This window comes from Peromyscus maniculatus, chromosome 4 (assembly GCF_049852395.1).
Source record: "Peromyscus maniculatus bairdii isolate BWxNUB_F1_BW_parent chromosome 4, HU_Pman_BW_mat_3.1, whole genome shotgun sequence".
NCBI classification, from domain to species: domain Eukaryota; kingdom Metazoa; phylum Chordata; class Mammalia; order Rodentia; family Cricetidae; genus Peromyscus; species Peromyscus maniculatus.
In genome coordinates this window covers 128,970,164-128,988,138 of record NC_134855.1, presented here as the reverse complement: position 1 = coordinate 128,988,138, position 17,975 = coordinate 128,970,164, and the positions used below count along the sequence as shown (strand labels likewise).

The following is a 17,975-nucleotide window of genomic DNA, read 5'->3' as shown; positions in this document are numbered from 1 at the left end:
ACACACACACACACACACACACACACACACACACACACCCCTATACCCCTACATGTAGGGCAGGGCGAGGCAAGATAAGAGGATGGAGAAGGATGGAGATAACAGAGCAAGTTTCTACACACAGATGCACGCACGCACGCATGCACGCACGCACGCACGCACACACACACACGTGGCAGGGCAAAGCAACGCAAAGCAAGGCAAGATAAAAGAATAGAGAGCAGCTTTCTAATTTTCAGCTGTGTAGGGAAGGCCAAACATGGTCATTCCAAGAGAATAGGATGTGCCAAAGAGGCTCAGGAGGACAGACAGTGAACTTTTCATTCCTCCTAAAATAATGTTTATCACTTACTATTTACAGTTACAACAATCCTATTTTACCTAAGACTTGGTGTGCTACTGGTTGGTTTTCCAGATTTCTGTTGCTGTCACCATGTTCCCTGGTTCATTAGGGATCCTGTGTGTGTCTGTATAATGCTCTGAGCCCAGAATGCCTTTGTCCTGGACACCAGGAAAGGTGGACGGTTTTAGCTCCAGTGTTTTTGTCTGATATGTGGCTTCTATAGAACATTTTAGGCCAGAAGATATAAGGCCTGGAAGTTAATGATGAAAATCTAGGTGCTTATGAACTGGAGTACACAGGAGAAACACATATTCTGGCTCTGTAGATGAGGCTGGCTGGGGGCCTCTCTGCATAGACTCTCTCAGGCCTTCCTGCCTGTCTCCTGCTTCTGCAGGTACCCCTCCCCCAAAGTTGTTTCTTTCAGGTATGGAGAAAAGTGACTAATATGTGAATATGGTTTAGATATTGTTTAGGGCTTCCCAATCTTTAAGAATTCAAGAGTTTGTTTGGCCACTGTAGGGTAGTTTCATTTGCCCCCAAATTCCTGTCCTCAGGTTTATACAGAGACCGTTGAGAAGGAAACCCCAGCATCTTCAGTACCATTACTGTCCCGAACTCTGGGTAAAGGCCACCATGTGACTCTAAAATACAGGCAGGAGAGGTATTAGTGATTGCAGGTAGGCACTCTTAGATGATGTGTTGACTGAGAACCAACTATGTAAGACATTGAGTTAGCTCTGTGAAGTCAGATGGGAAGGTCCAAAGAGCTAATGGCCCAGGCAGGCTGTGTTCTCTAGATCCAAGACAGATGTGAATCACTCATCTCTAATTCTGAGGTAATTACTTATTTCTCAACTTTGACAAGAGCACAGTTAATTCTCTGTCCAAGGCTCTGGGCTGATTACCAGGGGTAGAAGTTGACCTTGCCAGCTCTGCTCCCAGTTGGACCCAGCAACACAACAAGAAGTTGCAATGACCTCGAAACACATTTAGAGAGAGTATATTGTGAAATGACTGCGTAGTTAAGTTTCATGTTTTGCATAGAGACTTGGTTAGTCTATATTCTCACCTCCATGTTCATACTTTGGGAGTTAGCTTTAAAGAGACATGAAAATTAATGTCTGTTTGCCAAAGTGAAATGACACCCTCAGCTCTTACCACTTTATTTCTAGAGGTGTGTGTGTGTGTGTGTGTGTGTGTGTGTGTGTGTGTGTGTGTGTGTGTTTTACTGAGGTTGGAACGCTGGTTCACACTCCACTATTGAGCCCCAGCCCTATGACAGAATATATGTTAAGGGTATAAATAATGAGCAAAATGAAGAAATACATGGGACAAGGCCTGGAAGGGTTTTGAGTGCAGGAGATTCCATCTCTATGGAATTTTGCTTCTCCATGCAGAAGATGAATTCTTGTTCACCTTCCCACAAGTCCATGTGATCAGCTGTCCAGCTTTCCAGTAGGTTCCTGTTTTCTTCTCCCCATAGGCATGACTGAAGCATGTACAACCACATAGAACAGAACTAGACAGAAAGGAGAACCCCAGAAGGCCTGTCTGTCAGCTTCTTGGCCTGTTGATTCGGCAGGACGCCATCTGAAATAAAAATTGTATGAAAGGTTGGGGAGACAATAGTTTACATTATCTGCCTTGAGGAAGAGAAACTGTGACTGTATCTTCCTCGTGATGGAAAAGAAACAGGTGAAAGGGCAGGGTGACAGGTCAGAGGGAGATTTCGTTCCTGGAGACCTAGAGCACCTTCTATCTCACCTCTGTGAAGCTATTTCAGGCGGCTTTGTGACCCGAGGACAAAGCTCAAGTGAACAAGATAAGCAGTCTAGCTATTTAGGAATCCTGTGCCATCTCACTGAAGTCAACTCAGGGAGTGTCTATCAGTGAGGGCCTTTGATACGTTTCTCAAAGTCTGTGATAGCAACCAGCATTGTATATAGTCAAATGACATTCCTTATAATAAAGATCATTAATAATTTCACGAGCCAGGTATGGTGGCATAGGCCTTTAATTCCAGGACTTGGGAGGCAGAGGCAGGCAGATCTCTGTGAGTTCCATGCCAGCCTGGTCTACAAAGTGAGTTCCAGGACAGCTAGGGCTGTTACACAGAAAAACCTTGTCTTGAAGGCAAAAAAAAAAAAAAAAAAAGAAAGAAAGAAAGAAAAGAAAAGAAAATTTCCCATGAGAACAGACCACTTAAAAACAGTGTTTCAAAGAGGAAGTCACAGGGGAAATTACAGAACACTTAGGAGAATGAAAATGAAGGGGCAACAAACCAGAGTGTATGGGCAGAGCTAAAGCAGTGTGTGCTGACCATCTTACAGTGGAAAATAGCCTATCTTTCTAAAAGGGACTTCAAACAAAGTAACCTCCAACATGAAGACCCTAGGAAAAGACTAGAAATAAAGTAACCAAAATGAAGAATAGTACAGAAATGAATGAAATAGAGAATAGAAGAGAAAAAACAATAGTAATGGAAATTGGTTCTTTGAAAAGATAAAATTGAGAAATCTTTAGCTAGATTTACGGAGGGAGGGAGGGAGGGAGGGAGGGAGGGAGGGAGGGAGGGAGGGAGGGAGGGAGGGAGGGAGGGTGGGAGAGAGAGCGCTCTGTAAATAGCTAAAATCAGAAATGAAGGTGAGGAAGTGACTGCTAGCTTTACAGAAGTTGTATAAAAGCCAGGGGCGATCACGAAGGAACACCATGAGCAGTTATGTGCCTCAAATAGACAATGGGAGAGGAGAAATGGCACCTTCCTGGGACCGCACAGGCTCTCTTACTGACTGATGAGAGACAGACACACTGAGCAGACCTGTGGCCGGCAAGGAGATGGGTTAATAATTGAAAATTTACAAAGAACGGGGAAGGACCAGGTAGCCTCACAGGAAAGTGTTGCCAAACCTCTGGAGACAAACTAAGGACTTGTCTTCACAAACTGTTACATGAAGTAAACACGGAGGAGACGTGTTCCACCTGTAGGACTTTTATAAATGTTGTCTCAATAACGATACTGGACAGAATTTCATAATACAACTACAGGTGATATCTCTCATGATTGCAGATATAGAATCCTTAACAAAATGCTAGCAAACCAAATCCAGCAGCACATAAAAAGTATCTGTACATAAACAAGTGATATTTCATCCTGAAGATAAGTGAGTTTGACATCTAAAAATCAACTAATGGACTGTACCATATTAATAGAATAAAAGACAAAAATCATACAATCATCTCAATAGATACAGAAAAAGCTTTTTGAAAAATTCCAACATTCCTCATGATAAAAACACTCAAACTAACTCAAAATAAAAAGCTCTCCTTTAAAACCCATGTGGGGCTGGGAAGCTCAGTCAATACAGTATGTGCTTTGCAAGTGTGAGGACCTGAGCCTGATGCTCAGAACCCATAGGAAAAATAGACCTGGGGCTGGAGTGATATCTCCGTGGTTAAGGGCACTTACTGCTCTTGGTGAGGACCGGGGTTCAGGTCCTAGTACCCACACCAGACAACTGTTTGTAACTCCAGCTCCAGGGGATTCTGCACCCTCTGCTGGCCTCCATGGCACCTGCATGCAAGTGATATACACAAACTCATACACACATAAATGAACCAATAAAAAAGTCTTAAAGAAATAGCAGACATGGTGGTGTGAGCTTGTAATCACTAGGAAGGCAAAGACAGGAGGATCTCTAGGGCTTGCCAGCCAACCAGCCCCACCTGCTTGCCAAACTCCAGGTGAGTGAGAGACTGTCTCAAAAGAGATAGATGGCACCTGAGGAGCATGACTGACATTTTCCTCTGGCCTCCATATGCACCTTCACACACACACACACACACACACACACACACACACACACACACACACACGTACACACACAAGTAGTATAAATAAAACCCACATCTGATTTGAGACTCAAATAGTAAAAAATGGCACACTTTTCTCCTAAGGTCAGAATCAAAAATGTTTAGCATCTCTTCTACTAGTCAGCATTGAACTAAGGGTCTAGTCAGGGTAGTTAAGGCAGAAATAAATAATATCCAGGCTAAATAGGGAGAAGGAAAACTTAACTGTTTTCAGATGACATAATCCTTTGGTTTCTTACATTTTTTTTATAAAATTTATACAAAATTTTTATAAATTTATTTATTTTATGTGCTCTGGTATGAAGGTGTCAGATCCCCTGGAACTAGAGTTACAGACAGTTATGAGCTGCCATGTGGGTGCTGGAAATTGAACCCAGGTCCTCTGGAAAAGCAGTCAGTGCTCTTAACCACTGAGCCATCTTTCCAGCCCCACATTTATTTTTTTAAGGCAAGGTTTCTCTGTATAACCCTGGCTGTCCTGGAACTTACTCTGTTGACCGGACTGGCCTCCAACTCAGAGATCCACCTGTCTCTGCCTCCCGAGTGCTGGGATTAAAGGTGTATGCCACTATGCCATATATATATATATATATTGAGGTAGGGTCTCATTCTGTAACCCAGGCTGTTTTAGAACTCATCTTGTAGCCCGGGTTGGCCTCTAGCCCTTGGTGATCTTCTGCCTCATCCTCCCTAATGCTGAGTTGTGAGCCACCATACCCAGCCAAGATAATCTTATATACAGAAATTCCTGATGAATTGACAACAAACAACTCTCCTACACACACCACAAAACTATCAGAAATAATAAACAAGACCAGCAATGATGCAGAATATGAATAGTATATCAAAATTTAATACTATAGTATTATAGTAATGAACAACCCTAAAATGAAGATAAATAATTCCATTTATCATTGTATCAAAAAAGAGAAAAGGCACCTTGAAATATTCGATCTTTTCTTTTTGAGACAGAATTTCACTGAGTTGTTCAAGGTGGCCTCAGATTTATTCTGTAGCTTAAGCAGACACTGAACTCGGGATTCTCTTACCTTAAACTCCCAAGTAGCTGAGGTTACACTTCTACAGAAGATGTATATAAGGCCAGCTTGCTTCATTTCTTGTTAAGATGATTCTTGGAGAATTTTTCTGTTAGGATTCCATTCTTTTCTTATTGTTATTTTGCAGTGTTGGGGATTGAGCCCTGGGTCTTGCATGTGCTAGCCAAGTCTCTACCTTTGAGCTATAGCTTTAGCGTCCAGGATATAATTTAATTTGTAAATCCTGGTATGTGAGGAAGCTGTTGGAATTTCTCATTGACTTTTGAATTTTTTTAATGATTTTTCAGTTGATTTTTTTGGGTAGTACTAGGGATTAAACTCAGCGCCTCACACATGAGCAAGTACTCTGATCTACATCTATAACTTGAATATTTTGTTTAGAAACTATCAACCACTTTTTTTCTTTTTTTTTCAAGGGTCATAATTTGTGTTTCCCCTTGCTTAGCTGTTTTAACATACACGTGCATGATAGTGGTAAGTTCTGGTGATGGCAATGGCTATCCTGCTGTAACTGGTGTTTTACTCTGAAGTTCCACTTTGTTTGGATAACTGGTTTGAGGTGGATATGAACTTCCCCTGTGTAAAGGGGGAGTGCCTTCTTCCTGTATTCCTTTTTCACTAAGTGTTTTATTATTGCAACTGCAAGTTGAATTCTCCCCACCCCAAGACCTTGCTTATGTTATTTATGTTTTTCCACTTTATTTTCTGGATTTCATTATTTATCCAGTGTGTGTATGTGTACAAATGTGTGTGTGAGTGCATGTGTGCTCGTGTACTCACCATGATACTTATATGTCAGAAAATAACATGTACCTTCTATCATCTGGGAGTGAACTAAGGTCATCAGGCTTGGCAGCACCTTTACCCACTGAACCATCCTACCTGTTCTGTCTTCCTCAAATGCAGGACACAGCTTCTTCAACCACCGTCTTACACCCTTACCAAGCAGTTCTCCAGGCATTACAAGAAAATATACAAGCAGTTCAGTGTTCCTCTCTCTCACCCTCCCCACAAAGTAGCATCTTATACAATCCTGGTGCAAAAATCAAGCGCAGAGCAGGGATAGCAGTGCAATCCTTAGAGCATTTTAGATGTACCACTTCAAGTATATTGCTTGTATGCATGCAAGGGCATGAGTGTGTGTGTGTGTGTGTGTCACACACACACACACACACACACACACACACTATGCAGTTCTGTCTTCACTGTAGTGAAGATAGACACTCCCTGTACCATCATCACCACCACAGTTACTGTAAATATTGCTGTGCAAGTGGCAGTGAAGTGCTTAAGAGTGCAGTTCTGGGCTGTTGTTTGTTTTTTCTCTTTTGGGGGGCCTGCCATCCAGTTCCCAAATAAATCACACTTGGAGGCTTATTCTTAACTATAAATGCCTGGCCTTAGCTTGGCTTGTTTCTTGCCAGCTTTTATTAGATTATACCATCTACCTTTTGCCTGTGGACTTTTATCATTCTCTTACTTCTGTAACTCTTACTCTTACTCCGTGACTGGCTGGGTGGCTGGCCTCTCATGTCTTCCTCCTTTTCTTGCTCCTTCTTTCTCCTCCCAGATTTCTATTTATTCTCTCAGCCTGCCAGCCCCACCTATCCTTTCTCTTACCTCACTATTGGTCATTCAGTTCTTTATTAGACCATCAGGTGTTTTAGACAGGCAAAGAATCACAGCTTCACAGAGTTAAACAAATGTAACATAAAAAAATGCAACACATCCTTGCATCATTAAAGCAAATGTTCCACAGCATAAACAAAAGTAACACCTTAAATAATTTTCTACAGCACTGGTCCCTATGGGAAACCTAGTCATTGTATTTGTTTTTGCAATTCCCTTTTGTTTCGTGGCCAGTGAGTCTTGTCTGTGCACTAAGTAACTTTTAAAGAAAAACACTGAAGGATAATACAGTTTATGGGAAAAAATGTGACCATGAACTTGGGTGTATGAAGTTTGGAGAAACATAAGCCTCTAAGAGAACATCAGGTCCCGTTCAGGGTCTTGAAGGAAGGGATGTGTTCCTTTAATGCTGTCCTGAGCCCTGAAGGCAGTCTTCATTTCACCCAGCCATCAAGGACAGAATGCTCACTATAAACAGCAGTACTAGCCGTGATGAAAATTACAGCTAAAGGAATCTCTGAGCATTAGGGCTGTAATCCTCGCGCCCAGGATGTGGAAGACACTACCCCCCACCCCCGAGACAGGATTTCTCTTGTAGCCTTGGCTGTCCTAGAACTCTCTGTAGCCCAGGCTGGCTTCAAACTCACAGAGATCCGCCTGCCTCTGCCCCCTCCCCCAAGTGCTGGGAATAAAGTCGTGCACCACCACCACATGGCCAAAAGTACATTAATTTAAACATTAATAGTCATAAACTCAGGCCAGGCGGTGATGGCAACTTGAAGGAGTTAGTTTTCTCCTTCCTTCTGTGTGGCCCAGGGGATCAGATTCAGATCTTGAGGCATGGCAGCAACCACCTTTACCCATTAAACCATTTCATTGGCCCCATGTTTTCACAACTTTCGTAAAGCCGGACTGCTCAGAAGCTATCTGCTGCTTTCAAGGTTACCAATACCACATGAGGTGCAGCATCTAGAAACTTCCATTGTACTTAGACGGGAAAGAAAGGGGCAAATTCAGGTCAGTGTTATGAAAATCAGTGACCTCACTGGCCCTGCAGGATCGTGGGGACACGTGAGCCTGCAGTGCCCCTGGGGACTGCTGTGTCACTTAGCATCTCATTCAGCATTTTTCCGCTCAGCGTGTCAGGTGAAGCGTGGCTGGAGCCAATTGCTTATTTCTGGGCTATTTCTAGATAACACCTAAGATGATTTTTAAAACATCCATTGGACTGCTGACACATGGAACAGCAGAGGTGGACCTCAAAGCACTGTACCAAGTTAGTAAGACGGCCACAAAATCAACTGTACGACTATTGATGGGAAAGTCTAGAAAAGGCAAAAGTGTGGGACAGAAAAGCAGAATAGTGAAGCTGAGAGCTTGGGTCAGAGGGAGACTGACTGTGAGGGGTAGGAGGGGATTTTGGAGCAATGGAAATGCTCTTCACTCTGTGTCCCTCCCACAGTGACCTCTCACTCATCTTTTATTCTACTGGAAGGTATTCAGTAGTTTGGGATCTTCCGCCTGAGGAGAGAGAAAGTGTATCTACACAAACTCACCAAGTGTCCATGCGGCTTCATCCACAGTGTCCACAAACTGAAACTCTGTCAATGCCCACCAATGGGTAAATGGACAGACAAACGTGATGGTCTCCTCAGACTAAACATAATATGGCAAAAACATGGAGAAAACCACTGTTTATTCATCTAGAAGTTATTCATCTTCATGTATTATTTCAGAGTGATGCTTCCTCAACACAGTGAAACCAATAGCTCTTTATCAAAAAAGATAAAAGATATCAACACATTTTTCCTTTCTTTTTTTTTTTAAAGATTATATTTATTTATCATGTGAGTGTTCAGCCTGCAGGCCAGAAGAGGGTACCATATCTCATTGTAGTTGGTTGTGAGCCACCATGTGGTTGCTGGGAATTGAACTTAGGACCTCTGGAAGAACAGCCAGTGCTCTTAACCTCTGAGCCATCTCTCCAGCCCCCATTTTTCCTTTCTTGTGTTGGCCTCAGACCCAGGGCTTCATGCATGCTCTATTACTGGGCCCTTTTTCTTTATGCTTTGGAACAGCTTACATCAGATGGAATCATCTACTCTTTATAAGGTTAAAAGAACTTACCAAGAAGAAACTAAAAACAAAAAAAGGTGTGGTGGGGGGGAGCAAGGTCTCACTGTGTGGCATAGACTGGCCTTGAACTCAGCATTCCTCTTTTTGCTGTGAGTGGTGCTGAAACTCAGGGCCTTGTATGAGCTAGTCAAGTCCGCTATGACAGCCCCTGTCTGAATTCCTCAGTTTTAACTCCTTGGATGACAGCAATAAATATAAATAAATGTGCCTTGGGATACTCATTTTTTTTTTTTTTAATGTAGAGTTAGCTCAAGACTACATGTCTGAAAAGTTTAGAGACACCTTTTAAAGGGGATTGGGAAGAAGCTGAGGGCCTCTTGGTACTACCCAGGAATCAGAAGTCTTGAGAGTTGAGGTACTGACCCTGCCTGAAAGGGATTCCGTGGGATGGGTCTAAGGGCTGGCCTCATTTTCAGCCTCTGCAGTCTCCAGGACCTGGTTGGGCAGGTTCTGCTGATGTCCTGGGTGTAGGTACTTCCTGCTTCCCACGAGCAGCTAATGAGTAACTCAGCACTGAGCTGAATCAAAGCAGCTTAGCAGCAGTGAGGCTTCAAGGCCCAGAGAAGGCACTCTGCCGGAATGCGGTGGAAGCGGGGGTCTGATATCAGGTGGGATGCTTTTTGAGAGCCTTATGCCTCTGCTGGATTCAGATCTAAGGGCCAATATAACAGATCAACAGAACTGGACTGTCTTTGGCTTTTAAGAAATAAAACTAAAGCATTCCCTCTAGTACAGTTGAAAACTCAAAAGACTATCTCAGGTAACTAACAAAAGCAGATGGGAGACCACTTTTATCAACAGCAGGGTCCCCTGTGTGGAAAGATGCCAGTGGCACTTGTTTAGAGATCTAAGGTGTATTACTAAGCTGATAGAATTGTACCTTCTGTCTTTTGATCCATATTGCTTCTGTCTCATAGACGAAAGAGCCTATGGTTCCGACTGAAGAAGATAATTCTCTGTGTTCTGGGGTTCTACATTGCCATTCCGTTTCTTGTCAAACTGTGTCCTGGGATACAGGCCAAACTGATTTTCTTGAATTTTGGTAAGTCCTTTGTATCAATTTTTCTTTAATTTTATTTAGAGTTTATTTTCACGATGGTGGCTGGCTTTAAAAAAGTATCTTTTTATTTTAATTGAGATTGAACTTGTATGTAGTAAAATGTATAAATGTCTCGAAAAAACAAAAAAGCCGGTAGTGGTAGTGGCGCACACCTTTAATCCCAGCACTTGGGAGGCAGAGGCAGGTGGATCTCTGTGAGTTCGAGGTCTGCCTAGTCCACAGAGTGAGATCCAGGATAGGCACCAAAAGTACACAGAGAAACCCTGTCTCAAAAAAACAAACAAACAAAAACCTGACACATTTTGATTTTTGTGGAATTTTGTGCTGTTTACAAAACAGATAGTTTTAGGTCCTTGAGTTAACATTCACTCTGTGTGGTTCCAAAACTGTTTGGGGTTTAAGAAGGAGGAAAAAGTGAGGAAGTATTGTGCTATAAGGCAGGAGGCAGAGGGTCCTAGGTATGTTTGTCAGAAACAGTCCTTTCAGAAATACCATTTTATACCCAAATGAGGCAGAGGAGGCTGGGAGGCACTAACTATGGCCATGGAAATGGCTATGGTCAGTGTTGGGATGGGATGAGGTGGACTCCACCAGATCTTTGGCAAGGCTGGCTTACTGAGTGACAGGCCCTTGTGTGTTTGAGAGCTTGAGACTCAGAAGCAAGTTTGATGCTGGGAGACAGCAGGCAAGCTTTGGGCAGGGAGAAGGGACTGTGAGGATCCAGTCCATGTGAGTATAGCCCGGGACGTGGCAGAGCCAAGGATGCAGGGCCGGTGGGAGGAGGCATGTCTCAGGATTCAACCCCCACCCCCCACCTCCTGTAGTAACAGAATTCCAGGCTCTGTAGGGTCTGTTTTTACAAAGTTTGGGTGTTCAGTCTATAACAGACTTAAGACACTTGCAAAATACTAACAAGGAATTTCTGTTCTTTAAGCTAGTAAGAGAATCAGAAATGTGTGTATTGTATATTAGGAGATATTTTAGTTTTTCAAGAGGAAGGTCCTTCTAGGAATTTATGACCTCTAAGTTTGGTAACGTGTAAGGAATAAACTTAAGAAGGAACAAAATCATTTAAAACAACAAGGCAGTGTTTTTCTGAGTTAGTGTCCCTTAAAGAAGGTACAGAAAAGATGCTGGGGTTTGCAAACACAAAGACACAGGGCTGTAAATGTATTGGTGCAGCCCTTAGAACTGACCCATGTAGCCTAGGGCTGTGTGTTCTCTGTTGTTTGGCACACAGGTGCCAGCAAAGATCTGGATTGGATTTTTTCCACTGGATTCTGTGGGCTGCGTTAGCCACAGCCCACGGTTTTGTAGCGTTGGTTTTCTGAAGACATAGTAACTGTGCCATAGGCACAGAACTTGGAGTTCTCTAGTCCAATGTGTGTCACAGAGAGGAGGTTGTGTAATGGCTGCCCCCTAGGTTGATGCTCCCGCTAACATTTTCCTTCCACTGCCTACCGCTTGGGGGCAGAGGGGCCTGGAGCAGGTTTGGTTTGGGATTGTGTTGATTTTGGAGAAGTGGAATTTAAACCCAGGGCCTCACATGCACTGTACCAGTGAGTCCCTCCTGTGCAGTGTTTCTAAAGGGATAACAGGATAACCTCTGTCTCTGGATTGTTGGTTTTGTTTGTTTTGTTTTTTAAGTTACTCACAGAGCTGAGGAGGTGGTTCCATGGATAAAGTACTTGGTGCTGCTCTAGAGTAAGGATCTGAGTTTGGATCCCCAGCATCCACATAAAAAAACTGAGTGTGGTGGCACATGCCTGTAACCTGGTCACTGGTAGTAGAGATAGGCTGATCCTGGGCTCAGTGACTAACCAGCCTAGCTGAAATGGGGGAGCTCCAAGTTTAGTGAGAGATTCTGTTTAAAAACTGAGGTAGAGCTGGGCATGGTGGTGCATGCCTTTACCCCAGCATATGGAAGGCAGAGCCAGATGGAGCGCTGTAATTTCAAAGCTAATTTGGTCTACATAATGAGTTCTAGGCCAGCCAGATAGACTCTTTCTCCTAAATAAATAAATAAATAAATAAATAAATAAATAATAGAAAAGTGATTAAGAAAGATATCCTGATATTAATCTCTCGAGCTAGCATAGCCCCCCCACACACACTCCCCAACAAAATTTATAATAGAATTTTTTGAGTTACTTAAGGTCCAGAGAAAGACTCAGCAAGTGAAGCTTTGCTGTATGACAGCCTGGAACTTCCTGTAAAGGTGGAAGGAAAGAACCAGCTCTACAAAGTTGTCCTCTGACCTCCATTCCTGTGTGCTAGCACACACATGTACCACCCACTACAAAGAATTATGTTTTTTGGAGCTACTCAAGAACTTGGCACGGTTGGGCATCACTTTAGGGCAGTGGGTAGCCATCCCCACAGCCTTTCTCACAGCAGCACTGGCCTGCCTCTCTTTACTATACTTCCACTGTGAGGGCTGCTCTCCTGGGAGGAAGGGGCGTGCGTGCTGGTTTTCTAGGTTAAGTGTGGCCAACTTTAATTGCTTGGGCCTGTTTGCTCTGGACTGGAAGCAGTAGAGGTGTCTATCCATCCTGACAGTCTTTAGGGCTCAGGGCATGGTTAATATAGTCGTGAGTTTATAGCAAATTTATCTTAAAATAAATTTACAGCCAGATAAATAAGCTTTAGAGGAAGTACAGCACCTTTGATTTAAAGCAGTATTCTCCTTTAGATGCATTTTCTTAGAAAGAAAAAAAAAACTATAATTCTTGTACAAAGAAAAAAAAGTTAGCTGAAAAACCCTGAATAGAATAAGTAACAGTGAAAATCACTTTGAGCAACTCTTTGTTAATACTGTAGTTTACTGCCTGCTGGTCAAGTGCCTGTTCCTATGAGCATGCTTCTTGGGTCCTGATGTTCCCAAGTCTGATTCCATTCCAGTGATATTTTTTTAAAAGATTTATTTATTATGCACAGTGTTCTGCCTGCATGTATCTCTGCAGGCCATAAGAGGGCACAGATGGTTTTGAACTACCATGTGGATGCTGGGAATTGAACTCAGGACCTCTGGAAGAACAGCCAGTGCTCTTAACCTCTGAGCCATCTCTCCAGCCCCATCCTAGTAATATTCGTGTGATGCCTGGAATCTGAGGTCTGAGGGGCTGGAGTATGTCCCTAGCTGTCACTCTGCTATCCTGTTTCAAGGGTTAGGAACATGTCTCCCAGATAAAGAAAGGTCTTGGTTCAGAGGCAGAGGCAAGGGAGAAGTTGTTCAGACCTTCTTGGGAAATGGGTTAGTTTTGTTAAACGCTGGCCTCCTTCACCTGTCCCCTGAGCAGTCCCTGTTAAACCCACGTAGCTTTCTTATTTCTTTTTCTCCCATGGAAACCCCTGGTTGATCGTATAAAGTAATTGGAATTGATAAAACCCAGATAACCCGCTCAGCCCTTCCTTTGTTGGCACCACACCTGGTACAAGGAAGTTCTGCTACTTAAAAAGATGGAATGAGATGCACCCCGATAACAAAAATCCCAGGCAGTCACAAATGCCCATCCTGGTTTAGTAGCTGCAGGCTTTTACCCTTTCAGATACTTTTCCAGGTCAGCTTTTAAAAAGGAGTGAGAAATCAAGTTGTATTCTAGTCATTTGCATATTTATTCTCTCGCTCTTTACTGAGTACCTGTATGTGAAGGATCTTTTCCAAGTCATGCCCCTTGGTGTTTATGATTGCTGATACGTAGTGGCATGGCTGACTGCAGGGTATTCCCTATGCTTCCCTTTCCACTTCTGACTAAATCGGGAATAAAGGTGAACTGAAAGACCAGCTTTCTGGGAAGTGTTTAGACAGAAAAATCTATGTATTAGTTACTTTTCTGTTGCTGTGATAAAACACTGTGACCAAAAGCAACTTACGGAAGAAAGAGTTTATTTTAGCTTATGGTTCCTGAGGGTAAGAGTCCATCATCATGAGGATGTCCTTTAAAAAGAGGCATGCTTAAGTGTCTTTACTATGGCTATGTATAATCCTGTGGCCTTCTAGGTTCCATTCCTTAAAGAATGTAACTTAAAACAAGGTTTAAAGACTAAGCAAAGCTCAAATGCAAAAAATAGGCCTAAGTGAAATTTTAAAATTAAGTGAAAATATATGAGCTTGTTTACTTATTCTTAAAGAATTTACTTTTGTGAATAAAACTGAAAAGTGGGTTTATGATGTGCATTGTTTAGATTTAGGGATGAGATAGGGGTGCTGATATAATTACAAATATGTCCTATGTAAGCATAGCTCACTTGCTGTTTTTAATATCTTGTCTGAGATGGCATCTGGTATTGTAGAATATTATTTTAAGGTGTGCTACTTTTGTTTATGTTGCATTGGTTTAACTCTGTGAAGCTGTGTTACTGTGCCTGTCTAAAACACCTAATGGTTTAAGAAAGAGATGAGCAGCCAGTAGTGAGGCAGGAGAGAGAAACAGGCGGGGCTGGCAGGCAGAGAGAACATACAGAAGGAGAAATCTGGGAGGAGAAAAAAAGAAGGAGCCAGGGAAGGAGGAGGACATCAGTGGCCAGCCACCCAGCTACACAGAAAGCCATGGAGTAAGAATGAAAGTAAGATTACAGAAGTAAGAAAAGTTTGTAAAAGCCCAGAGGCAAAAGACAGCAAGGCTAATTTAAGAAAAGCCGGCAAGAAACAAGCCAAGCTAAGGCAGGTGTTTATAACTAAGAATAAGCCTCCATGTGTGATTTATTTGGGAGCTGGGTGGCAGGCCCCCCAAAAGAGTAAAAAACAACAAACAACAACAATCTGGAGGTTCAGAAAGACAGTGATCTCAGTGGGCAGTTTTGGCTCCGTCCCTGTTGAAGTTTTGACAACCCACCCCCACCCCGGTCAGCAGCAAAGAAAAACTGGGTGCCAGCGAGAGGCTTCTCTTCCTTCTTTAGTCCCTTTAATTTTTTAAAATTTTTTGGGTTTTTTGTTTGTTTGTTTTTTGAGACAAGGTTTCACTGTGTAACAGTCATGGTTGTCCTGGATCTTGCTCTGTAGCCCAGGCTGGCCTTGAACTCACAGAGATCCGCCTGGCTCTGCCTCCCGAGTGCTGGAATTAAAGGCGTGCGCCACCACCGCTGCTGCTGGCACATTTGTTTTTCTTTTTATCTTATCTTAACTTCACCTGCAAATGAGGCTGCAGCTTTCAAGTTCCAGTGTGTGGTAAGGTCTGAGAGGGAAGCATGGGATTGGCTTTACAGCACAGGAAGTAGACTTCTTTCTAGTCAGAGCCTCATGGGTCCCACTGTCAGCAATGGAAAACTTAAATCAGCCCTTAGCTCGCTGATGGGTGCTGCAACAGGACAAAAAGCCCTGACATTTCTATGGCCCTTCCTTTGCTGCCATTGTCCTCAAATCAGGTTCTGTTCACCCTCCTGCAGACCTGCTGATCCTCTGTGCAGCTGGTCTTCTGGCCCTGGAGATCTTCCAGCAGCTCCAGTCCGTAGTTCAGCCTCTACCCCACCTCAGGCCAGACAGGAAAGGCCTGCTTCTCCTTTGTTCAGGGAGCAGCCAGTGCTGGCTCCTTCCTTCTTGGAAGCTGGAGCCCCATTCGAGCCTTGCATGTATGCCTTGCTTGGTTTTGTTCCTATTGCTTCCGTGCCAGACGACTCCCGCGTCTCCAGTACACCATTGTCACAATAAAATCCGAATGTGTTAGTGTGACTGTCCATTTTCCTGACAGGTCTTCAGGGTAGCTTAAAACAAAAATGCTGTCTCGGAGTACCAGTGGCTGAAGTCTAAGATCAGAGTGTTGGCACCCTCTGAGGCACCTGGATAGAGTCCATCCTTTCTCCCTCTTCTCCCTTTCCTCTCGCCCTTCCTTCTGTACTAGGGATGGAACTCCAGGGCCTTGTGCATAGTGGGCAAGTACGCCATCACTTCCTGCCTGTTCCATCAGCTGGCAGTGGCCTGCAGTCTGATATGTCTTGGCTTGCAGAAACCTCAACCCATCTACTCACAGTCTTCACATGGCCTCTCTCTTTAGAAGTCTGCTAGTCAGGATGGGTTAGAGGTTACTCTGGAAACCTCAATTACACTTTGTTACTCTGAAAATACCTGGCTTCTAAGTGAGGGCATGGTCTTGGGTTCTCAGAGTTTGAGGGAGGACATTATTCAGCATATAACAGAAACTTAGAAGAGATTTAAAATTTCAGCCTCCTGCTTCAGGGAAATGTGGATTAGGAAGGTAGTGATGTGAACAGCAGTCCCAGGAAGAATTACTCTCCCAACAAGGCCTGGAGAAGATGCTCAGAGGACTTTGTGAGAAGAAGCATGTACATCCTTGTGTCCTCATGAGTCAGATGGTTCATTTATTCAGCAGGTGTTCACTGAGGCCCATGGCATTTCAGAAAGTGAGTTAGACCTGCTGTATGATGTGTGAGGTTAGTCTTGAAACCCCCCTCTTTACACCCCCCCCCAAAGAAAAGCTATGAATGGATTCCGTCTAAAGATGGTAATCACCCAGAAGTCAGGACCATCCCACTCTTTGTCAGTCTCCCGCATGGTGAGGATAAATTACACCTTGGGGCTTACGCTTTTTGGTTTATTCATTTAAGTTTTTCATATTTCCATTCATTTTTTCTTCAAAAGTTGTTTGCCATTGCAGTAAAGTACAGTGATACATAAAGGAAAAAATAAGTCTCTCTGCACACTCAAAACTTGGCACGTGTCTTTCTGTGTTCCCCCTCCCAGCCACATGTGGTGTGGTTGCAGTTGTTGATGTCCTTTGCTTGTGTTAGCAGTGACAGTGGGACAGTGTCCTTCTTAGCTACCTGTCCTGCATGGTTCCCACAGCTGATGCTTCTGTGATCTCCTATAGTTTGGCATACAGGCTGACTCAGTTGTGGCCCTACTGCCCTTGACTATTAACTGTAAGACTGCCTTGAATTCACTATGGATGAGGTTCTGGATTCATCCATTTTGATGTCCTTTCTGGGTTAAGTGATGTACCAGACACTCGGACCTCTGCCGTCTTTCCCTCTTGAACCATCATCTTATTCATTTTCCCCTTTCCAGTGTCACCAGCCATCCTGTCCCCAGCCTTCAGCTGTAGCCTGGCTGAGCTCCTCTGCAGGATCTTCCTCCCTGTGTCTCAGCCTGTCTTGTGCCGACTTACCCCGTTAAAGACCATCCCTTCACCTGGGTGGCGGTGGCGCACGTCTTTAATCTCAACACTTGGGAGGCAGAGGCAGGTGGATCTCTGTGAGTTCGAGGCCAGCCTGGTCTATAGAGTGAGTTCCAGGACAGGCACCAAAGCTTCACAGAGAAACCCTGTCTCCAAAAACCAAACAACAACAACAACAACAAAAGACCATCCCTTCCTCTGTCTTCTCCACCCAGGCTGTGCCCTTACTGCAGTGTTTTCAAGCTGTATGTCAGTTCTTCTTAGCTTTACCCCTTCCCTGAAGTGTGCTTCTCATGTTGCAAAATCCTGACAGAAAAGCACCTAATGCCTTTTGAGAGTTTGTCCTGTGCTGTGGGGTGGGGTGTGTACTTGTCAACACATGTGTGTGTGTTGGGGGGGAGGTGTGTGTATTGTAGTGGTGTGTGTATGTATTGTGTGCTGGAAAGTGTATGTGAATGCACGGATGAGCAAAAGTGTTCCTTTGTGTGTGTCCATCCTCTCCCATTAACCTGGACTTCATCTCTTTGTCCCCTACAGTGAGGGTTCCCTATTTCATTGACTTGAAAAAACCACAGGATCAAGGTTTGAATCATACCTGCAATTACTACCTCCAGCCAGAGGATGATGTGACTATTGGCGTCTGGTGAGTGTCTGCAGCCCAGGCTGCAGGGTCAAGGCACTAGCTTCTTGGGCCTCTTTAGGAGGCTCCAAGGGCCCTGCTCAGCTCAGGCAGTGTCCTTGACTCTGGG

At 43.8% G+C, this 17,975-nt stretch overlaps 1 protein-coding gene across 13 annotated transcripts in view; it reads left to right on the top strand.

Moving 5' to 3' along the window:
* The window catches only part of Abhd12 (abhydrolase domain containing 12, lysophospholipase), an 83,365-nt gene that overhangs the window by 49,006 nt on the left and 16,384 nt on the right, over positions 1-17,975 (top strand). For 11 of the 13 annotated variants that reach the window (XM_076570820.1, XM_076570821.1, XM_006985527.4 and 8 more), the window contains 2 exons: positions 9,954-10,078; positions 17,764-17,869. In XM_076570820.1, coding sequence (XP_076426935.1) covers positions 9,954-10,078; positions 17,764-17,869 — 231 coding nt within the window. Of the gene's footprint in view, positions 1-9,494; positions 9,645-9,689; positions 9,797-9,953; positions 10,079-17,763; positions 17,870-17,975 lie in introns of those variants that run through there. The other 2 variants (XM_076570823.1, XM_076570831.1) reach the window with 2 other exon arrangements.